This window comes from Somniosus microcephalus, chromosome 1 (genome assembly GCF_052327205.1).
Source record: "Somniosus microcephalus isolate GS21.2 chromosome 1, FLI_Smic_1.0, whole genome shotgun sequence".
NCBI classification, from domain to species: Eukaryota; Metazoa; Chordata; class Chondrichthyes; order Squaliformes; family Somniosidae; genus Somniosus; species Somniosus microcephalus.
Window position 1 is genome coordinate 459,200,788 of NC_140987.1, and position 19,116 is coordinate 459,219,903.

General features: G+C 49.6%; 1 protein-coding gene and 1 long non-coding RNA gene across 2 annotated transcripts; one reads left to right on the forward strand and one right to left on the reverse strand.

Annotated features, from left to right (window-relative positions):
• Nucleotides 1-7,108: 7,108 nt before the first annotated feature.
• Nucleotides 7,109-11,902, forward strand: LOC147125373 (uncharacterized). The gene is made up of 2 exons (XM_086010884.1): nt 7,109-8,144; nt 9,528-11,902. The coding sequence occupies exons 1-2, from the start codon at nt 7,109-7,111 to the stop codon at nt 10,568-10,570; spliced, it is 2,079 nt and encodes a 692-aa protein (XP_085867010.1). The 3' UTR covers nt 10,571-11,902.
• A 292-nt stretch (nt 11,903-12,194) lies between these two features.
• LOC147125374 (uncharacterized) lies at nt 12,195-13,161 on the reverse strand. The gene is made up of 2 exons (XR_015081663.1): nt 12,974-13,161; nt 12,195-12,816 (listed from the first exon to the last, which is right to left on the reverse strand). It is a non-coding gene; the product is annotated as an uncharacterized LOC147125374 (long non-coding RNA).
• Nucleotides 13,162-19,116: the final 5,955 nt, after the last annotated feature.

Genomic DNA, 19,116 nt, shown 5'->3' on the forward strand with positions numbered 1-19,116 from the left:
CAGTTTGTGTGTATCAGTGTGTGTGAGTCAGTGTGTGTGTGTTAGTGTGTGTGAGTCAGTGTGTGTCTCTTTGTGTGTGTCAGTGTGTGTGAGTCAGTGTGTGTGAGTCAGTGTGTGTGTGTCAGTGTGTGTGTCAGTGTGTGTGAGTCAGTGTACGTGAGTCAGTGTACGTGAGTCAGTGTTTGTGAGTCAGTGTGTGTGAGTCAGTGTGTGTGTCAGTGTGTGTGAGTCAGTGTGTGTGCGTGAGTGTGCGTGTGTCAGTGTGCATGTGTCAGTGTGTGTGCGATAGTGTGTGTGAGTCAGTGTGTGAGAGTCAGTGTGTGTGAGTCAGTGTGTGTGAGTCAGTGTTTGTGAGTCCGTGTGTGTGAGTCAGTGTGTTTGTCAGTGTTTGTGAGTAAGTGTGTGTGAGTCAGTGTGTGTGCAAGAGTGTGTGTGTGTCAGTGTGTGAGAGTCAGTGTGTGTGAGCCAGTGTGTGTGTGACAGTGTGTGTGAGTCAGTGTGTGTGAGTCAGTGTGTGTGAGTCAGTGTGTGTGAGTCAGTGTGTGTGTGACAGTGTGTGTACATCAGTGTGTGTGAGTCAGTCTGTGTGTGTCAGTGTTTGTTAGTCAGTGTATGTGAGTCAGTGTGTGTGAGTCAGTGTGTGTGTCAGTATGTGTGAGCCAGTGTGTGTGTGTCAGTGTGTGTGAGTCAAGGTGTGTGTCAGTGTGTGTGAGTCAGTGTGTGTGAGTAAGTTTGGGTGTGTCAGTGTGTGTGTATCAGTGTGTGAGTCAGAGTGTGTCTGTCAGTGTATGTGAGTCATTGTGTCTGTGTCAGTGTGTGTAAGTCACTGTGTGTGAGTCAGTGTTTGTGTCAGTGTGTGTGTGTCAGTGTCAGTGTCAGTGTATGTGAGTCAATGTGTGTGACAGTGTGTGCGAGTCAGTGTGTGTGAGTCAGTCTGTATGTGAGTCACTGTGTGTGAGACATTTTGTGTGAGTCAGTGTGTGTGTGTCAATGTGTTAGTCAGTGTGTGTGAGTCAGTGTGTGTGAGTCAGTGTGTGTACATCAGTGTGTGTGAGTCAGTCTGTGTGTGTCAGTGTTTGTTAGTCAGTGTATGTGAGTCAGTGTGTGTGAGTCAGTGTGTGTGTCAGTGTGTGTGAGCCAGTGTGTGTGTGTCAGTGTGTGTGAGTCAAGGTGTGTGTCAGTGTGTGTGAGTCAGTGTGTGTGAGTAAGTTTGGGTGTGTCAGTGTGTGTGTATCAGTGTGTGAGTCAGAGTGTGTCAGTCAGTGTATGTGAGTCATTGTGTCTGTGTCAGTGTGTGTAAGTCACTGTGTGTGAGTCAGTGTTTGTGTCAGTGTGTGTGTGTCAGTGTCAGTGTCAGTGTATGTGAGTCAATGTGTGTGACAGTGTGTGCGAGTCAGTGTGTGTGAGTCATTGTGTGTGTGTCAGTGTGTGTGAGTCAGTGTGTGAGTCAGTGTGTGTGATTCAGTGAGTGTGTGTCAGTGTGTGTGAGTCTGTGGGTGTGTGTCAGTGTGTGTGAGTCAGTGTGTGTGAGTCTGTGTGAGTGAGTCCGTATGTGTGTGTCAGTGTGTGTGTGTCAGTGTGTGTGAGACACTGTGTTTGATTCAGTGTGTGTGAGTCAGTGTGTGTGAGTCAGTGTGTGTGAGCCAGTGTGTGTGTGTCAGTGTGTGTGAGTCAGTGTGTGTGAGTCAGTGTGTGTGTGTCAGTGTGTGTGAGTCAGTGTGTGTGTCAGTGTTTATGTCAGTGTGTGTGAGTCAGTGTGTGTGAGTCAGTGTGTGTGAGTCAGTGTGTGTGAGTCAGTGTGTGTGTGTCAGTGTGTGTGTGTCAGTGTGTGTGAGTCAGTGTGTGTGAGTCAGTGTGTGTGTCAGTGTGTGTGAGTCAGTGTGTGTGCGTGAGTGTGCGTGTGTCAGTGTGCATGTGTCAGTGTGTGTGCGATAGTGTGTGTGAGTCAGTGTGTGAGAGTCAGTGTGTGTGAGTCAGTGTGTGTGAGTCAGTGTTTGTGAGTCAGTGTGTGTGAGTCAGTGTGTTTGTCAGTGTTTGTGAGTAAGTGTGTGAGAGTCAGTGTGTGTGCAAGAGTGTGTGTGTGTCAGTGTGTGAGAGTCAGTGTGTGTGAGCCAGTGTGTGTGTGACAGTGTGTGTGAGTCAGTGTGTGTGAGTCAGTGTGTGTGAGTCAGTGTGTGTGAGTCAGTGTGTGTGTGACAGTGTGTGTACATCAGTGTGTGTGAGTCAGTCTGTGTGTGTCAGTGTTTGTTAGTCAGTGTATGTGAGTCAGTGTGTGTGAGTCAGTGTGTGTGTCAGTGTGTGTGAGCCAGTGTGTGTGTGTCAGTGTGTGTGAGTCAAGGTGTGTGTCAGTGTGTGTGAGTCAGTGTGTGTGAGTAAGTTTGGGTGTGCCAGTGTGTGTGTATCAGTGTGTGAGTCAGAGTGTGTCTGTCAGTGTATGTGAATCATTGTGTCTGTGTCAGTGTGTGTAAGTCACTGCGTGTGAGTCAGTGTTTGTGTCCGTGTGTGTGTGTCAGTGTCAGTGTCAGTGTATGTGAGTCAATGTGTGTGACAGTGTGTGCGAGTCAGTGTGTGTGAGTCAGTCTGTATGTGAGTCACTGTGTGTGAGACATTTTGTGTGAGTCAGTGTGTGTGTGTCAATGTGTTAGTCAGTGTGTGTGAGTCAGTGTGTGTGAGTCAGTGTGTGTACATCAGTGTGTGTGAGTCAGTCTGTGTGTGTCAGTGTTTGTTAGTCAGTGTATGTGAGTCAGTGTGTGTGAGTCAGTGTGTGTGTCAGTGTGTGTGAGCCAGTGTGTGTGTGTCAGTGTGTGTGAGTCAAGGTGTGTGTCAGTGTGTGTGAGTCAGTGTGTGTGAGTAAGTTTGGGTGTGTCAGTGTGTGTGTATCAGTGTGTGAGTCAGAGTGTGTCTGTCAGTGTATGTGAGTCATTGTGTCTGTGTCAGTGTGTGTAAGTCACTGTGTGTGAGTCAGTGTTTGTGTCAGTGTGTGTGTGTCAGTGTCAGTGTCAGTGTATGTGAGTCAATGTGTGTGACAGTGTGCGCGAGTCAGTGTGTGTGAGTCATTGTGTGTGTGTCAGTGTGTGTGAGTCAGTGTGTGAGTCAGAGTGTGTGTGTCAGTGTGTGTGATTCAGTGAGTGTGTGTCAGTGTGTGTGAGTCTGTGGGTGTGTGTCAGTGTGTGTGAGTCAGTGTGTGTGAGTCTGTGTGAGTGAGTCCGTATGTGTGTGTCAGTGTGTGTGTGTCAGTGTGTGTGAGACACTGTGTTTGATTCAGTGTGTGTGAGTCAGTGTGTGTGAGTCAGTGTGTGTGAGCCAGTGTGTGTGTGTCAGTGTGTGTGAGTCAGTGTGTGTGAGTCAGTGTGTGTGTGTCAGTGTGTGTGAGTCAGTGTGTGTGTCAGTGTTTATGTCAGTGTGTGTGAGTCAGTGTGTGTGAGTCAGTGTGTGTGAGTCAGTGTGTGTGAGTCAGTGTGTGTGTGTCAGTGTGTGTGTGTCAGTGTGTGTGAGTCAGTGTGTGTGAGTCAGTGTGTGTGAGTCAGTGTGTGTGTCAGTGTGTGTGAGTAAGTGTGTGTGAGTCAGTGTGTGTGCGTGAGTGTGTGTGTGTCAGTGTGTGTGTGTCAGTGTTTGTGAGTCAGTGTGTGAGAGTCAGTTTGTGAGAGTCAGTGTGTGTGAGTCAGTGTGTGTGAGTCAGTGTGTGTGAGCCAGTGTGTGTGTGACAGTGTGTGTGAGTCGGTGTGTGTGAGTCAGTGTGTGTGAGTCATTGTGTGTGAGTCAGTGTGTGTGTGTCAGTGTGTGTGTGTCAGTGTGTGTGTGTCAGTGTGTGTGAGACAGTGTGTGTTTGTCAGTGTGTGTGAGTCAGCGTGTGAGTCAGTGTGTATGTGTCAGTGTGTGTGTGTCAGTGTGTGTGAGTCAGTGTGTGTGTGTAAGTGTTTGTGTGTCAGTGTGTGTGAGTCAGTGTGTGTGTGTGTCAGTGTGTGTGTCAGTGTGTGTGAGTCAGTGTGCGTGAGTCAGTTTGTGTGTGTCAGTGTGTGTGAGTCAGTGTGTGTGAGTCAGTGTGCATGTCAGTGTGTGTGAGTCAGTTGTGTGAGTCAGTGTGTGTTAGTCAGTGTGTGTGTTTCAGTGTGTATGAGTCAGTGTGTGTGAGTCAGTGTGTGTGTGAGTCAGTGTGTGTGTCAGTATGTGTGTCAGTGTGTGTGAGTCAGTGTGTGTGAGGCAGTGTGTGTGAGTCAATATGTTTGTGTCAGTGTGTGAGTCAGTGTGTGTGTGTCAGTGTGTGTGAGTCAGTGTGTATGAGTCATTGTGTGTGTCAGAGTGTGTGTGTCAGTGTGTGAGTCAGTGTGTGTGAGTCTGTTTGTGTGTGTCAGTGTGTGTGAGTCAGTGTGTGTGTGTCAGTGTGTGTGTCAGTGTCTGTGTGTCAGTGTGTGTGAGTCAGTGTGATTGAGTCGGTGTGTGTGAGTCAGCGTGTGTGAGTCATTGTGTGTGAGTCAGTGTGTGTGAGTCAGTGTGTGTGAGTCAGTGTGTGTGTCAGTTTGTGTGAATCACTGTGTGTGTGTCACTGTGTGTGAGTCCGTGTGTGTGTGTCCGTGTGTGTGTGTCAGTGTGTGTGAGTCAGTGTGTGTGAGTCAGTGTGTTTGTCAGTGTGTGTGAGTCAGTGTGTGTCAGTGCGTGTGTGTCAGTGTGTGTGAGTCAGTGTGTGTGCGTCAGTGTGAGTGTGTCAGTGTGTGTGTGTCAGTGTGTGTGAGTCAGTGTGTGTGAGTCAGTGTGTGTGTGTCAGTGTGTGTGTGTCAGTGTGTGTGTGTCAGTGTGCATGTGTCAGTGTGTGAGTCAGTGTGTGTGCGTCAGTGTGTGTGATTCAGTGTGATTGAGTCAGTGTGTGTGAGTCAATGTGTGTGAGTCAGGGTGTGTGTGTCAGTGTGTGTGGGTCAGTGTTTGTGTGGCAGCATGTGTGAGTCAGTGTGTGTGAGTCAGTGTTTGTGAGTCAGTTTGTGTGTGTCAGTGTGTGTGAGTCAGTGTGTGTGAGTCGGTGTGCATGTCAGTGTGTGTGAGTCAGTGTGTGTTAGTCAGTGTGTGTGAGTCAGTGTGATTGAGTCAGTGTGTGTGAGTCAGTGTGTGTGAGTCATTGTGTGTGAGTCAGTGTGTTTGAGTCAGTGTATCAGTGTGTGAGTGTCAGAGTGGGTGAGTCAGTGTGTGTGAGTCAGTGTGTGTGTGTCAGGGTGTGTGAGTCAGTGTGTGTGAGTCAGTGTGTGTTAGTCAGTGTGTGAGGCAGTGTGTGTGAGTCAGTATGTGTGTGTCAATGTGTGAGTCAGTGTGTGTGACTCAGTGTGTGAGTCAGTGTGTGAGTCAGTTTGTGTGAGTCAGTGTGTGTGAGTCAGTGTGTGTGTCAGTGTCTGTGAGTCAGTGTGTTTGAGTCAGTGTGTGAGTCAGTGTGTGTGAGTCAGTGTGTGAGGCAGTGTGTGTGAGTCAGTGTGTGTGTCAGTGTGTGTGAGTCAGTGTGTGTGAGTCAGTGTGTGTGAGTCAATGTGCGTGTCAGTGTGTGTGTGTCAGTGTGTGTGAGTCAGTGTGTGTGAGTCAGTGTGTGTGTGTGTCAGTGTGTGTGTCAGTGTGTGTGAGTCAGTGTGTGAGTCAGTTTGTGTGTGTCTGTGTGTGTGAGTCAGCGTGTGTGAGTCAGTGTCCATGTCAGTGTGTGTGAGTCAGTGTGTGTTAGTCAGTGTGTATGTTTCAGTGTGTGTGAGTCAGTGTGTGTGAGTCAATGTGTGTGTGAGTCAGTGTGTGTGTCAGTATGTGTGTCAGTGTGTGTGAGTCAGTGTGTGTGAGGCAGTGTGTGTGAGTCAATATGTTTGTGTCAGTGTGTGAGTCAGTGTGTGTGTGTCAGTCTGTGTGAGTCAGTGTGTATGAGTCATTGTGTGTGTCAGAGTGTGTGTGTCAGTGTGTGAGTCAGTGTGTGTGAGTCTGTTTGTGTGTGTCAGTGTGTGTGAGTCAGTGTGTGTGTGTCAGTGTGTGTGAGTCAGTGTGATTGAGTCAGTGTGTGTGAGTCAGCATGTGTGAGTCAGTGTGTGTGAGTCAGTGTGTGGGTGTCAGAGTGGGTGAGTCAGTGTGTGTGAGTCAGTGTGTGTGTGTCAGGGTGTGTGAGTCAGTGTGTGTGAGTCAGTGTGTGAGGCAGTGTGTGTGAGTCAGTATGTGTGTGTCAATGTGTGAGTCAGTGTGTGTGACTCAGTGTGTGAGTCAGTGTGTGTGAGTCAGTGTCTGTGAGTCAGTGTGTGTGAGTCAGTGTGTGTGTCAGTGTGTGTGTGAGTCAGTGTGTGTGAGTCAGTGTGTGTGAGTCACGGAGTTTGTTTATTATGTACTGACGTCATGTTCACTGGTTGCCTTTTGGAGCTTGTTCTCTCGCACGTGAGCCAATATCGGAGGAACAATCCGGAAACTTGGAAATGAGCAAAACACAAATGTCATATTAATGTTGTTGTTGCACACTGTTAAGTGGCCTGTCGCTGAACAGGGCAGTGTATAAATGCCGCCTTGTGATGGTGATGACAGCTTGTGTTTCAGTTGCCCCGTCCCCCTCGTTTGCTGCTGTCAGTTTACACCCTGTGGCCCGAATGGACAACAGTTGCCCGTGCTCATTAGATGGGAGATGTAAAGATTTTTAAGTTGGGGTCTGTTTAATATTTTGCACAGTATCGCACTATTTATGACGCATTAATCTTTTCACTTAACTAAATGGCGCATCTTATATAACAAACCGTGCAGCCAAAACAAGGGGTTTGGATGGTGGCGTGCGGTGCTGTTCAAAGCATTTTTTTGTGCAATATTTTAGCGAGGAATCACGCTGTGAGCGCATGCGTATCTACCCTGGCAAACTAGCCTGGCGTCAGTCATTTAAAAAAATCCCTCCAATCCCTCTCGCCCTTCATTTTAAAAAAGCAGAACTTCCCGCTGTGCTTTTATACCAAGACCCTGGTCTGTTTTGATGCCTTTGTACTGCTCAGATTACGGGTATGATACAGAATGGCAGAATAAGCTATGGAACAGCGAAGCCCCAACCTTGTCCCTAGCCCAGCTCCCAGGGCAGTTGCTGGGGGACAGGCGGCAGATTGATGCTGGGAGGCAGATTATAGTCGCTATGGACACTGGTGCCTGTCGGCGAATCCCAGCGCTGAGATTAACGGATTTGCCAAGATCTGATCACCATTCCCAACAAAACATGACGGCCGTGCCAAGATTCAGCGGCTACCCTCTCTCACATGTTTACCCTGGGGAGACCAATGCGGATCTCAGCTTGGGGCCGTCACCTTTGGCCGCAGAACATTCGGGGCACTCTTTAAAAGTCAGCCCCTCGCACAGTATCTCCGAATATCCCGAGAGCGCAGTCGCGCCCTGTGGAAGCTACCCAGCCCCCTATCCGTCCTATTCGGGCTTCAGTGGCCACGGATTGGCAGCCAGCAGAGATCTCCTCGCCAGGCGAGACTTCCCCGCGCCCTCCATGCCCGGACTATCGGATCAGCATCCCGCCACAACTTCCCACCATGGCGTCTTTATCTCGGCCTCGAGAAGGTATCATGACTGTGGCAGCCACGCCGAAACTGCAGGCCACCCCTTCATCCCTGGCCTGCACGACCAGAGCTTTCGAGGCGCCTCGTCCACCAGGGCTGTCAATGAGCAGATCCCCCTGGGTGTACCAGGGCAGCTCATGGCGAGGTCACGCCACTATAACCCAGTGACGGGTCCAAGAGGCGATCATTTCGTTACTTCTTTACTACAAAGCTACAACCCGCTTAATCTGAACGTGAGTTTGTCTAGTCACGGCGGGACGGGTCCATTTTTTAGATATTTGAAGCAACCCATCAAACGGGAGTTGATCTGCAAGTGGATCAGCCAGGAACACACGTCCAAGGATTCCTGCTCCCGAACATTCAGCAGTATGCAGGAGTTAGTGGGGCACCTGACGGTGGAGCATGTTGGAGGGGCTGAGCAGCTCACCCACGTCTGCTACTGGGAGAGCTGCTCAAGGGATGGGAAGCCTTTCAAAGCCAAATACAAGCTGATAAACCACGTCAGAGTCCACACCGGAGAGAAGCCTTTCCCCTGCCCATTCCCCGGCTGTGAAAAAGTCTTCGCCAGGTCCGAAAATCTGAAGATACACAAGAGGACCCACACAGGTCAGTCTGCCCGTCCCTTCCCCACTCCCAGCATTCGGCAGAGTTTGCTGCCAACTTAGATCCTTGTTTAACTTCCTTTCGCACTGTTGAGAAAACGAATCCATTTTCTATACACTGGTTATAAGAGCGTAAATGGAATAACTTGGGGAATGAGCAACGTGCCACCAGTGGTGGATGTCGTGAAATTTAGTGATAGATGTGATGAATCAATGTTATAAAATTACACTACAGTATTACAACTACAATCCACAATGTTCATGTGGAGCTAACCTATAGAAACATCCCTTGGGCCTTAGCTATCATTACTCGGGTTTAAATGGATGGATGTTGTAATTGTGTAGCTGTTTTGTGAGATGTTTGGTTTAAAGCTGTATTTGATGATTCTGCGGCTAACAGCGGTTTTACAACATGTGTATTGCGTTATATATTAGGAAGCGGCTGGTTCACCGTGAATCCCCTCGTGTTTCCGATTTTCTGACTGTCATATTTTTGTCACATACACTTTGTGAAAAAAAATACCTTCGAGGTTAGAAATCGACGGATCGGCAGTATAACTACTTGGGCCTTATCCAAGAGGAGTCTGTTTCCTACATTTAAACATTTGGCTTATAATATCCGTTCAAATCAGAAAGACACAGTAATCGATCTTTGGGTATGCAAATCTGACAGAAGTATTGGTTTACCATATTCAAATCTGTTCCGGCGTATTCAGCACTGACACAGGCGCCCCGTGTATGTGCAGACACTCACAACATACTGAAAAAGATAAATCAGCTTGGCAAAGATCTGCTTATAAACCGAATACAGCAGAAGCTAGTGTGTAAATATTAGTGGAGGGATCAATTGAGACTGTATGTATCTATCATCCATACCTACCTGTGTACCTATCTATTTCTATATCTCTATATCTATCTATCTATCTGTCTATCTATCTATATCTGTCTCTATCTATATATATATCTATATCTATCTCTATATCTATCTATATCTATCTATCTCTATATCTGTCTATCTCTATATCTCTCTATCTCTATATCTGGCTATCTCTATATCTATCTATATCTATCCATATCTCTCTATCTATCCATCTCTATATCTATCTATCTATCTATCTATCTCTCTATATCTATATCTATCTATCCATATCTCTATATCTATCTATTTATCTACATGCATCATTCACCTATATATATTATATATATATGTGTGTGTGTGTGTGTGTGTGTGTCTAAGCTTTGTATATAGATAGGTGAGGGAGAATGGATTATAATTAAAAGCTTCTATTTTGAATAATTCTACTAAGTGTATTTATGGGTTTTGTGGGTTAGGAAATCAATGTTTTATACCTCGGAGATTTATTTCAAATTGTTATTCTTTATTTAGGTGAAAAGCCTTTCAAGTGTGAATTCGAGGGCTGTGACAGAAGATTTGCGAACAGCAGCGATCGGAAGAAACACTCCCATGTTCACACTAGTGACAAACCGTATGTCTGTAAAATGAAAGACTGCGATAAATCCTACACACACCCGAGCTCCCTCCGAAAGCACCTGAAGATGCATTGCAAACCCACCCTGTCGGTGAACTATCAGCGCGAGGACTTTACTGGAATGTCGTATTCCGACACAGAGAGTGGCATTTCTTCAGGGGACCCCCTGTCAACCAGGCCCAACACCTCCTCCTGCCCGTTACCCTGCACCCGTGCTGAGGACAGCCCTGCGGCGCCACCTGCGATCAGGGTGGGTGCATTGCCTTCCGCTGGGCTTGAGGATAGGTTGGAGCCGCCGACTATAACCAGAGCTGGTGTCTCCTTAGCTCCGTTACCCCCAGCCAGGGCCGAGGACAGACTTGATCAGATACCAGCAGTGAGATCCGGAGCTCTCTCGGGCCAACCAGCTTCCAATCGGCCCGGGATTAGACTGGATCCTTCGCCTGGAATCAAACCCGGCGCTGCTTTCAGCCGCCTGTCTTCCACCCTGTCCCAGTTCAGCAACCAATTGCCTCCAGCTCACTCTAACCTGAGAATGGACCCATTATCTTTGATACGATCCAGTGTCACAGCTGGCCCATTGCCTACAACCTGGCCGGATGGTAGAATGAACTTAATGCCTCTGAACAACCGCTCCGACCTCAGGATGGATTCGGTGCCTTCCATCCGACTGGTGCCCTCTCCCTCACACCGGTCTGAAGGTCGGCTGAATCCGGTACACGGCAATCGGGTCGGTCCAATTCTGCGCCCAAACCGAGCCGGGGCCGGGCCGCACTCTCCCTCCCCCAGAACACATGCTGTCCCAGGCGGCCTCTTGAACGCATGGTACACCTGTCAGAACAGACACAGCAGCAACTTCGCAAGAACTCTGAGCCACGACTGTTCCGCTGGAGAGGAGGATAGACAGTCTCCAAAAGTGATGAAGTATACAGAGAACTGAACTATGACATCAAGAGCTGGACTATCATACCGAGAGCTGGACTATTAAACTGAGGTGAACGTCCAGCTCAATCCGGTCTTCTAAAACTGCACAAGTGCGTTTTCACGACTGAAGTGACACATCCCAAGAATACAACACTGTAAAAGTTGACCGTTAATGTTTGGAAACACGGGACACACTGAAATCTCAACACATCTGTAATGTAATGACGCTGTAACTGCATGTTCTCTACTAGGTTTGGTCATTTGAATACAGAGCAACTCACTGCTAATTCATGTAAAATATGTAAACTTGTGTGGAACAATAAAAGTGCTGCAGAAGGTGCTGGGAGAATGATTGGGGAGTGAATTTTCCCAGAAGCTGCAATGTGTGTCCAGCAGCTCTGTGAGCGGGGGGCTCGAAGCGTGCAGCGGTGAGTTTGGAAGGAACAGCGCGGGGGGGGTTAAAGAACGACCTGAGCAACGAATTCCAAGTTCCAAGTGTCTCAACTCTCTGCCCGGGTGCCTCCCGCTCACAGGCCGCCTGTCCCGGCCCAGATCCCGGCCTCCCGCTGCAGAATTAAGCGGCTCCAACTTGATTTCTCGCCTCCTCTACCTGACTCATTATTAACACTGAGATCACTTCGTTTCACTTAAGTATCCGATGTGAATATATCAGTTTCAGAGTAGAACGATTTTTTTAATCTCCTGTGTCGGAAACTGCTACCGGCCGGTTTGTCTGCGATATGACACATAGATATTGTCCATTGTATCGGAACAGACATTCTGGGGGACGAGACTGTGCTTTCCATCATAGCTTGTGTTAGCAGTGTAGATCCCGATTCTCGGATTATATAGGTGTGCGTTATTCTCTGTAATTTTAATCGATGTATTTATATCCTAATCGAATGAACGTGTTCTTGAGATATCGAACGAGATCATAGAGAAACAAATGTGGTCCGACATTTATTTTTTTAAGAAGCGCACCCCGATGAAAATATTTATATCGAACCTGTTACAATTTGAAATCTAAATACACCAGTGCAGCCTGAACAGGTTGGATGGCGACACCGCCAACAGATGGGAACACAAGCAAGATTGCAGCCACCTATTTACCCTGAAAACAAACGGAATATTACAAACCAGTAGCGAAACTACATGAATTAAATGAAAAGAAAAATCTTATAAATTATTCAATGAATTCCTGTTTGTTAAAATGCCATTTGAGAATGTCTGGGGTGTTGAAATGTCAAAGTATTATTAGTAGATATGAATACATTTTATATCAGAGTAAATAATCAATAAAAGGCTTTGCGTTTTACTTGAAATGTTGGTTGTTAATCGGGCGGGAGAGCGAGGTTCAGCAGCACTCTCTCTGGCCACGGTGCACGGCGCTTGTCAGAGGACAGAATGACCCTGAAGTCAATGGGATGGGGAGACGCCCCAGTTTACTGGTCGTGTATGCAGTGCGGTTCTAATGACCCTTCATTGCCACTGGTTTGTGTCGACCCTCTCACTCTCTCTCTCATTTTCTGTACGCTTTATGAGGGTGTAGTCTGTCACACCCACTGAAATGCCCTGTGTTGTCTCTTCCCCCCCTTTCTATTTTATAGATCCTTTTTATACGTTTACACACCACAATTAGCACTTTATAATAGTCCTTCTATTTATTTTAATACAAGTGTTCCCTGAATGGAGAAAATTAAACACAATGACCAAACATACGATTCCTGTTTAGCGGGGAAAAAAACCGTGGTTCAATAAAAGGACTGATTCTGCGGCGCTGAATGTAAATTCCTTTGAAGTGGAACTAATCATCTAAGGATATTTTTTCGTTGTCCTAACAACCCCGCTGAATCGAATGGGCTTTCTTTTGTTGGAGATGTGTTTTCCTTTCTTTCAGTCAGAACTGATGATGATACTACTTTCACGCCCTGTCCTCTCGCATCGTAAAGCCATACCTTTCCCTTCCAGAACCCTCCGCTTCAGTGCCTCGCTGGACGAGTAAATTCATCCCACTGCCAACCCCCTCCCCCACCCAGCCCTGTTTCATTCTAGGACTGTTTTTTTCCTCCCCTCTCATATTTGAGAAGTTAAACTTTCAGGATCTTCAGAACAACATAAAGTGGCAGAGGTCTGAGTGCTTGAAATCCCGTCCGAATCTCCCCATCGCTTGTCCACATGGCACTGACTTGCTCGCTGATCTCCACCCTGTTGCGTGTTTGCCAGCTTAAAGGTTTCTGGGCGAGTGCCTGTCCCGAGGTAAGCCTGTAAATGTAACGGGGGAGCATCAGACTATTAAACAAAACGGAATAAATTGAAGGAAGTAGGTGAACAGAATGAAAAGACACAGAGGGAAACCCGAATGGGCCAAACAATACCCCGAGCCACATTTCCGCATGTTAAAAGTTAGACGGGGATTTACCTGCATCCGTTGAAGTAATTATGTGAATTTCCTGCGGAAAATCGGCATCTCTGGATAATGAAAACAACACACCATTCTCTGGTGCCGACAATACAAGCAGAATTCACTGGCCCAGAGACCGTGCACCCGCGGAGGCATTACAAGCACTCGGTGTTAAACCCTGAATGACGTTTTAAAAAAGGGACTTTGTCGGGAAGCATTCGACCTGAAACTTCTCCTACACATCCACCCCCCCCCCTCCCCGCATCCTGTTTAACCATTCAATCCAGTTTAATTAAACACACTTCAAATTCAATGCATTTCCAGTGTGTCATTTCAGCTCCGTATCCGCGCTGTCAGAGAATATTCCACCTCCTTTCAGCTCCGTTTGAATCTTGCACATTTACAACAGAATCGAGCGCGGTGATCAGCTCTCAGCATCTGACCAGTTTATGGAAGGAAAAAACAATGTACAAAAATGATTCATGACATGTTTCCGGGAGAGACTCTGGGCTCAACAACTGACCTGCATTTCTACCGCGCTTTCCACCCGCTCAGGACGTCCCAGAGAGCTTCACATCCAACCAAGTGCAATGTGGGAAACGCAGCAACCAATTTGCGCACAGCAAGATCCCACAGACAGCACTGTGATAAATGACCAGATCATCTGTTTTAGTGATGTTGATTGAGGGATAAACATTGGCCCCAGGACACTGGGGAGAACTCCCCTGCTCTTCCATAGAGTGGACACAGGGTCTTCTCCCCCACCTGAGAGGTCAGACCGGGCCTCGGTTAAATGTCTCATCTGAAAGACGGCACCTCCGACAGTGCGGCGCTCCCTCAGTACTGCACTGGGCGTGTCGGCTTGTATTTTGTTCTGAAGTCTCTGGAGTGGGACTTGAACCTGAGGCCAGACTGAGTCAAGTTTAACACCTGGTAAGCAGACTGTGGCCATTTCATGTCAATTAAACCTATCCCCCCGTAACAGATTGCCCCGTGAAGTTTATGTGCCTGATACTATTCTAATTCATATTCTATAAATATGTCACATCAAATACCTCCAGCATCAAAATTATAGGAGCCACGACACAAAATACCAAAACTAGTCTACTTCCAGCAAGAAGGCACAGATCCATGGCTGACTATGATTCCATCTATCAATCTGGTTTGTGCACTGCAGTTAATTCCGATCACCTTCTCCCGCTGGGGCAGAGAGTGGCTGCATGAGACGGCGAGGGCCGTGGATATCATTGTGATCACAGCTTGTGTGGAAATTTACTGCCACAGATTCTCCAGACACCGGCCCAGCGCGTGTCGCATTCAGGGCGATATCAAATGTTTTAGAAGGTGAAGAATGATTCGTGTTTATGTCTTTACAACTTCGCCAAAACAGAACAACTGCATTAGATGTGAAAATAAATAGCTTTCTATTGCGATAGATCAAAGACAGCTAAATGCATTCAACATTTTCTAAATACCTTTATGATTTAATTTATATATGTGTGTGTGATCATTTCTCGTTTAGATTGTAATGAATGTAAATGATGTCTTCTCTAAGTAAGGTGTCTTGATCTGCTTGCCTTGGTTTAATATTTGCCTTTTTGGAGTAATCCGATTTTACAAGTACTTTTCCCGCAGTATCCGTCGGTTGCTCAAATCCTTGATTTGGGTGAAAGTTTGCTTTTTATTAGGTTCTGCACATGTTGATTCCTGCTTTTTTATTAAATTGAAATTAGTATTAACCGTGTTAGTTTAGGAAACAAAACATTTCTTGTTCATACTCGGCGAGTGGAAGATTCCATCTCGAAGATTAATTCTACCCCGTGATATAATTATCAGTTTCCTCTCGGGGTGTGCCCGGGGATTTATTAATACTCATTTGGCTCTCTTTCGGAAAGGAGTTAGCGACATTCGTGCAATTCAGTTCCCAAACTCTCTGCCCGAGCCAAGTCGCGGAGTGGCCAACCTGGCGAGGTTGATGGTAGATCAGACAACCTTACAGGCGCAGTCTGACTCCTGTTGTTTTCTCGGCCTCTCAGCAGAGTGTCCTCCCCCTGTCTCTGGACAAGGAGACACCGGGTTCACCGCCTGCACAGCCCGCGAAGCGAGTAGGAAGATTTCGGGGTTCCCGGAGCGGCGGGTTGAGGGGTGCCCGTTGCATCGGTGCACACGGGAGCGACTGAGGGCTCAACATTCTGGAACAGGGAACAATCTATTGGCATGAATATAACCATGAAACACTCGAACAGTCCTCTGCATCATCCAGAAATCTTTAAGTTGCTGCGGTGCGTGGATTTACTGAATAGGGAGCGATTCTGTCGATTGGGAAAATTCATGAAACGATTAATTTAAAAAAATGAGTACTGCATTTAAATTTGCAACATATATAAATAGTCCCCTTAACAACTATTACAGAGGAATGAATTGGTACATTTTCAATATCAGGCACAGAGAGCTAAATATACAGGATCTGTTTGTGTCTGTGCTTGGTCTGATGGGGTGTGACAAAGTAGGGGACTAGCTATGTTTCGCGAGTCACACAGCCCAGTGACAGGATGCACTCTGATCCGGCAAGAAAACTCTGCTGGGGAATCAGCAGAATCAGTTTCAGCCATCGCCAGTAGGACTGGACCTTTCGACACAGAGACCCCCGCCAACCCTGGCCGCTGCTTCTGGTGAACATTTGGATAAAGACAGCCGGACAGCACATGTTGGCTCAAGGGCCGTGTGCGAGACTCTGGTAATAACTCTGACAGACACTCAATGTGAGTGTCTCCTGGTGTACAGCAGGCTCTTGCTTTAAGATTAAAAGAAAGACAGACTAGCATTTGTGTATCGTCTATCGCAAACTCGGTAGGTCCAAAAACTCTTTACAATCAATGAATACTTTTGAAGTGCATTCCCTGTTGGAATGTGGGAACAAGATCCCTTTGATACAAGAGATACCGACTGCAGGTCTGCCAACCAAGCGATCAACATGTTATGTGACTCAGTGGGGAGCACTCTCGCTTCTCAGTCAGAAAGTTGTGGGTTCAAACCCGACTCCGTCGATGACATAATCGTGGCGGACACTCCAGTGCAGTACTGAGGGAGCGCTGCACTGTCGGAGGGGCAGTACTGAGGGAGCGCCGCACTGTCGGAGGGGCAGTACTGAGGGAGCGCCGCACTGTCGGAGGGACAGTACTGAGGGAGAGCCGCACTGTCAGTGGGGCAGTACTGAGGGAGCGCCGCACTGTCGGAGGGGCAGTACTGAGGGAGCGCCGCACTGTCAGTGAGGCAGTACTGAGGGAGCGCCGTACTGTCGGAGGGGCAGTACTGAGGGAGCGCTGCACTGTCAGTGGGACAGTACTGAGCGAGCGCTGTACTGTTGGAGGGGCAGGACTGAGGGAGCGCTGCACTGTCAGGGGGCAGTACTGAGGAAGCGCTGCACTGTCGGAGGGGCGGTACTGAGGGAGCGCTGCACTGTCGGAGGGGCGGTACTGAGGGAGCGCTGCACTGTCAGAGTGTCAGTACTGAGGAAGAGCTGCACTGTCGGAGGTGCGGTACTGATGGAGCACTGCACTGTCGGAGGGGCAATACTGAGGGAGCGCTGCACTGTCAGAAGGGCAGTACTTGGGAGTGCTGTACTGTTGAAGGTGGCAGTACTGAGGGAGTGCTGCACTGCCAGAGGGGCAGTACTGAGGGAGTGCTGCACTGTCGGAGGGGCAGTACTGAGGGAGCGCCGCACTGTTGGAGGGTCAGTACTGAGGGAGCGCCGCACTGACGGAGGGGCAGTACTGTGGGAGCGCCGCACTGTCGGAGGGGCAGTACTGAGGGAGCGCCGCACTGTCAGAGGGGCAGTACAGAGGGAGCACCGCACTGTCGGAGGGACAGTACTGAGGGAGTGCTGCATTGTTAGAGGGTCAGTACTGAGGGAGTGCTGCACTGTTGGAAGGGCAGTACTGAGGGAGCGCCGCATTGTCGGAGGGTCAGTACTGAGGGAGCGCCGCACTGTCAGAGTGTCAGTACTGAGGGAGTGCTGCACTGTTGGAGGGGCAGTACTGAGGGAGTGCTGCACTGTCAGAGGGGCAGTACTGAGGGAGTGCTGCACTGTAGGAGGGGCAGAACTGAGGGAGCGCTGCACTGTCGGAGTGCCAGTACTGAGGGAGTGCTGCACTGTTGGAGGGGCAGTACTGAGGGAGTGCTGCACTGTTGGAGGGGCAGTACTGAGGGAGTGCGGCACTGTCGGAGGGGCAGCACTGAGGGAGCGAATCACTGTTGGAGGGTCAGTACTGAGGGAGCGCCGCACTGTTGGAGTGTCAGTACTGAGGGAGTGCTGCACTGTTGGAGGGGCAGTACTGAGGGAGTGCTGCACTGTCAGAGGGGCAGTATGGAGGGAGTGCTGCACTGTCGGTGGGGCAGTACTGAGGGAGAGCTGCACTGTCGGAGAGGCAGTACTGAGGGAGCGCCGCACTGTCGGAGGGGCAGTACTGAGGGAGTGCTGCACTGTTGGAGGGGCAGTACTGAGGGAGTGCTGCACTGTCGGAGGGGCAGTACTGAGGGAGTGCTGCACTGTCAGAGGGGCAGTAATGAGGGAGCGCCGCACTGTCGGAGTGTCAGTAATGAGGGAGAGCTGCACTGTCGGAGGGGAAGTACTGAGGGAGTGCTGCACTGACAGATGGGCAGTACTGAGGGAGTGCTGCACTCTCAGAGGGTCAGTACTGAGGCAGCGCCGCACTGTCAGAGGGGCAGTACTGAGGGAGTGCTGCACTCTCAGAGGGGCAATACTGAGAGAGCACCGCAGTGTCGGAGGGGCGGTACTGAGGGAGCGACGCACTGTCAGAGGGGCAGTACTGAGGGAGTGCTGCACTGTCGGAGTGTAAGAACTGAGGGAGCGCCGCACTGTCGGAGGGCCAGTACTGAGGGAGCGCTGCACTGTCGGATGGTTAGCACTGAGGGAGCACTGCACTGTCGGAGGGGCAGTACTGAGGGAGCGCCGCACTGTCGGTGTGTCAGTACTGAGGGAGTGCTGCACTGTTGGAGGGGCAGTACTGAGGGAGTGCTGCACTGCTGGAGGGGCAGTACTGAGGGAGTGCTGTACTGTCGGAGGGGCAGTACTGAGGGAGCGCTGCACTGTCAGTGGGACAGTACTGAGCGAGCGCTGTACTGTTGGAGGGGCAGGACTGAGGGAGCGCTGCACTGTCAGGGGGCAGTACTGAGGAAGCGCTGCACTGTCGGAGGGGCGGTACTGAGGGAGCGCTGCACTGTCGGAGGGGCGGTACTGAGGGAGCGCTGCACTGTCAGAGTGTCAGTACTGAGGAAGAGCTGCACTGTCGGAGGTGCGGTACTGATGGAGCACTGCACTGTCGGAGGGGCAATACTGAGGGAGCGCTGCACTGTCAGAAGGGCAGTACTTGGGAGTGCTGTACTGTTGAAGGTGGCAGTACTGAGGGAGTGCTGCACTGCCAGAGGGGCAGTACTGAGGGAGTGCTGCACTGTCGGAGGGGCAGTACTGAGGGAGCGCCGCACTGTTGGAGGGTCAGTACTGAGGGAGCGCCGCACTGACGGAGGGGCAGTACTGTGGGAGCGCCGCACTGTCGGAGGGGCAGTACTGAGGGAGCGCCGCACTGTCAGAGGGGCAGTACAGAGGGAGCACCGCACTGTCGGAGGGACAGTACTGAGGGAGTGCTGCATTGTTAGAGGGTCAGTACTGAGGGAGTGCTGCACTGTTGGAAGGGCAGTACTGAGGGAGCGCCGCATTGTCGGAGGGTCAGTACTGAGGGAGCGCCGCACTGTCAGAGTGTCAGTACTGAGGGAGTGCTGCACTGTTGGAGGGGCAGTACTGAGGGAGTGCTGCACTGTCAGAGGGGCAGTACTGAGGGAGTGCTGCACTGTAGGAGGGGCAGAACTGAGGGAGCGCTGCACTGTCGGAGTGCCAGTACTGAGGGAGTGCTGCACTGTTGGAGGGGCAGTACTGAGGGAGTGCTGCACTGTTGGAGGGGCAGTACTGAGGGAGTGCGGCACTGTCGGAGGGGCAGCACTGAGGGAGCGAATCACTGTTGGAGGGTCAGTACTGAGGGAGCGCCGCACTGTTGGAGTGTCAGTACTGAGGGAGTGCTGCACTGTTGGAGGGGCAGTACTGAGGGAGTGCTGCACTGTCAGAGGGGCAGTATGGAGGGAGTGCT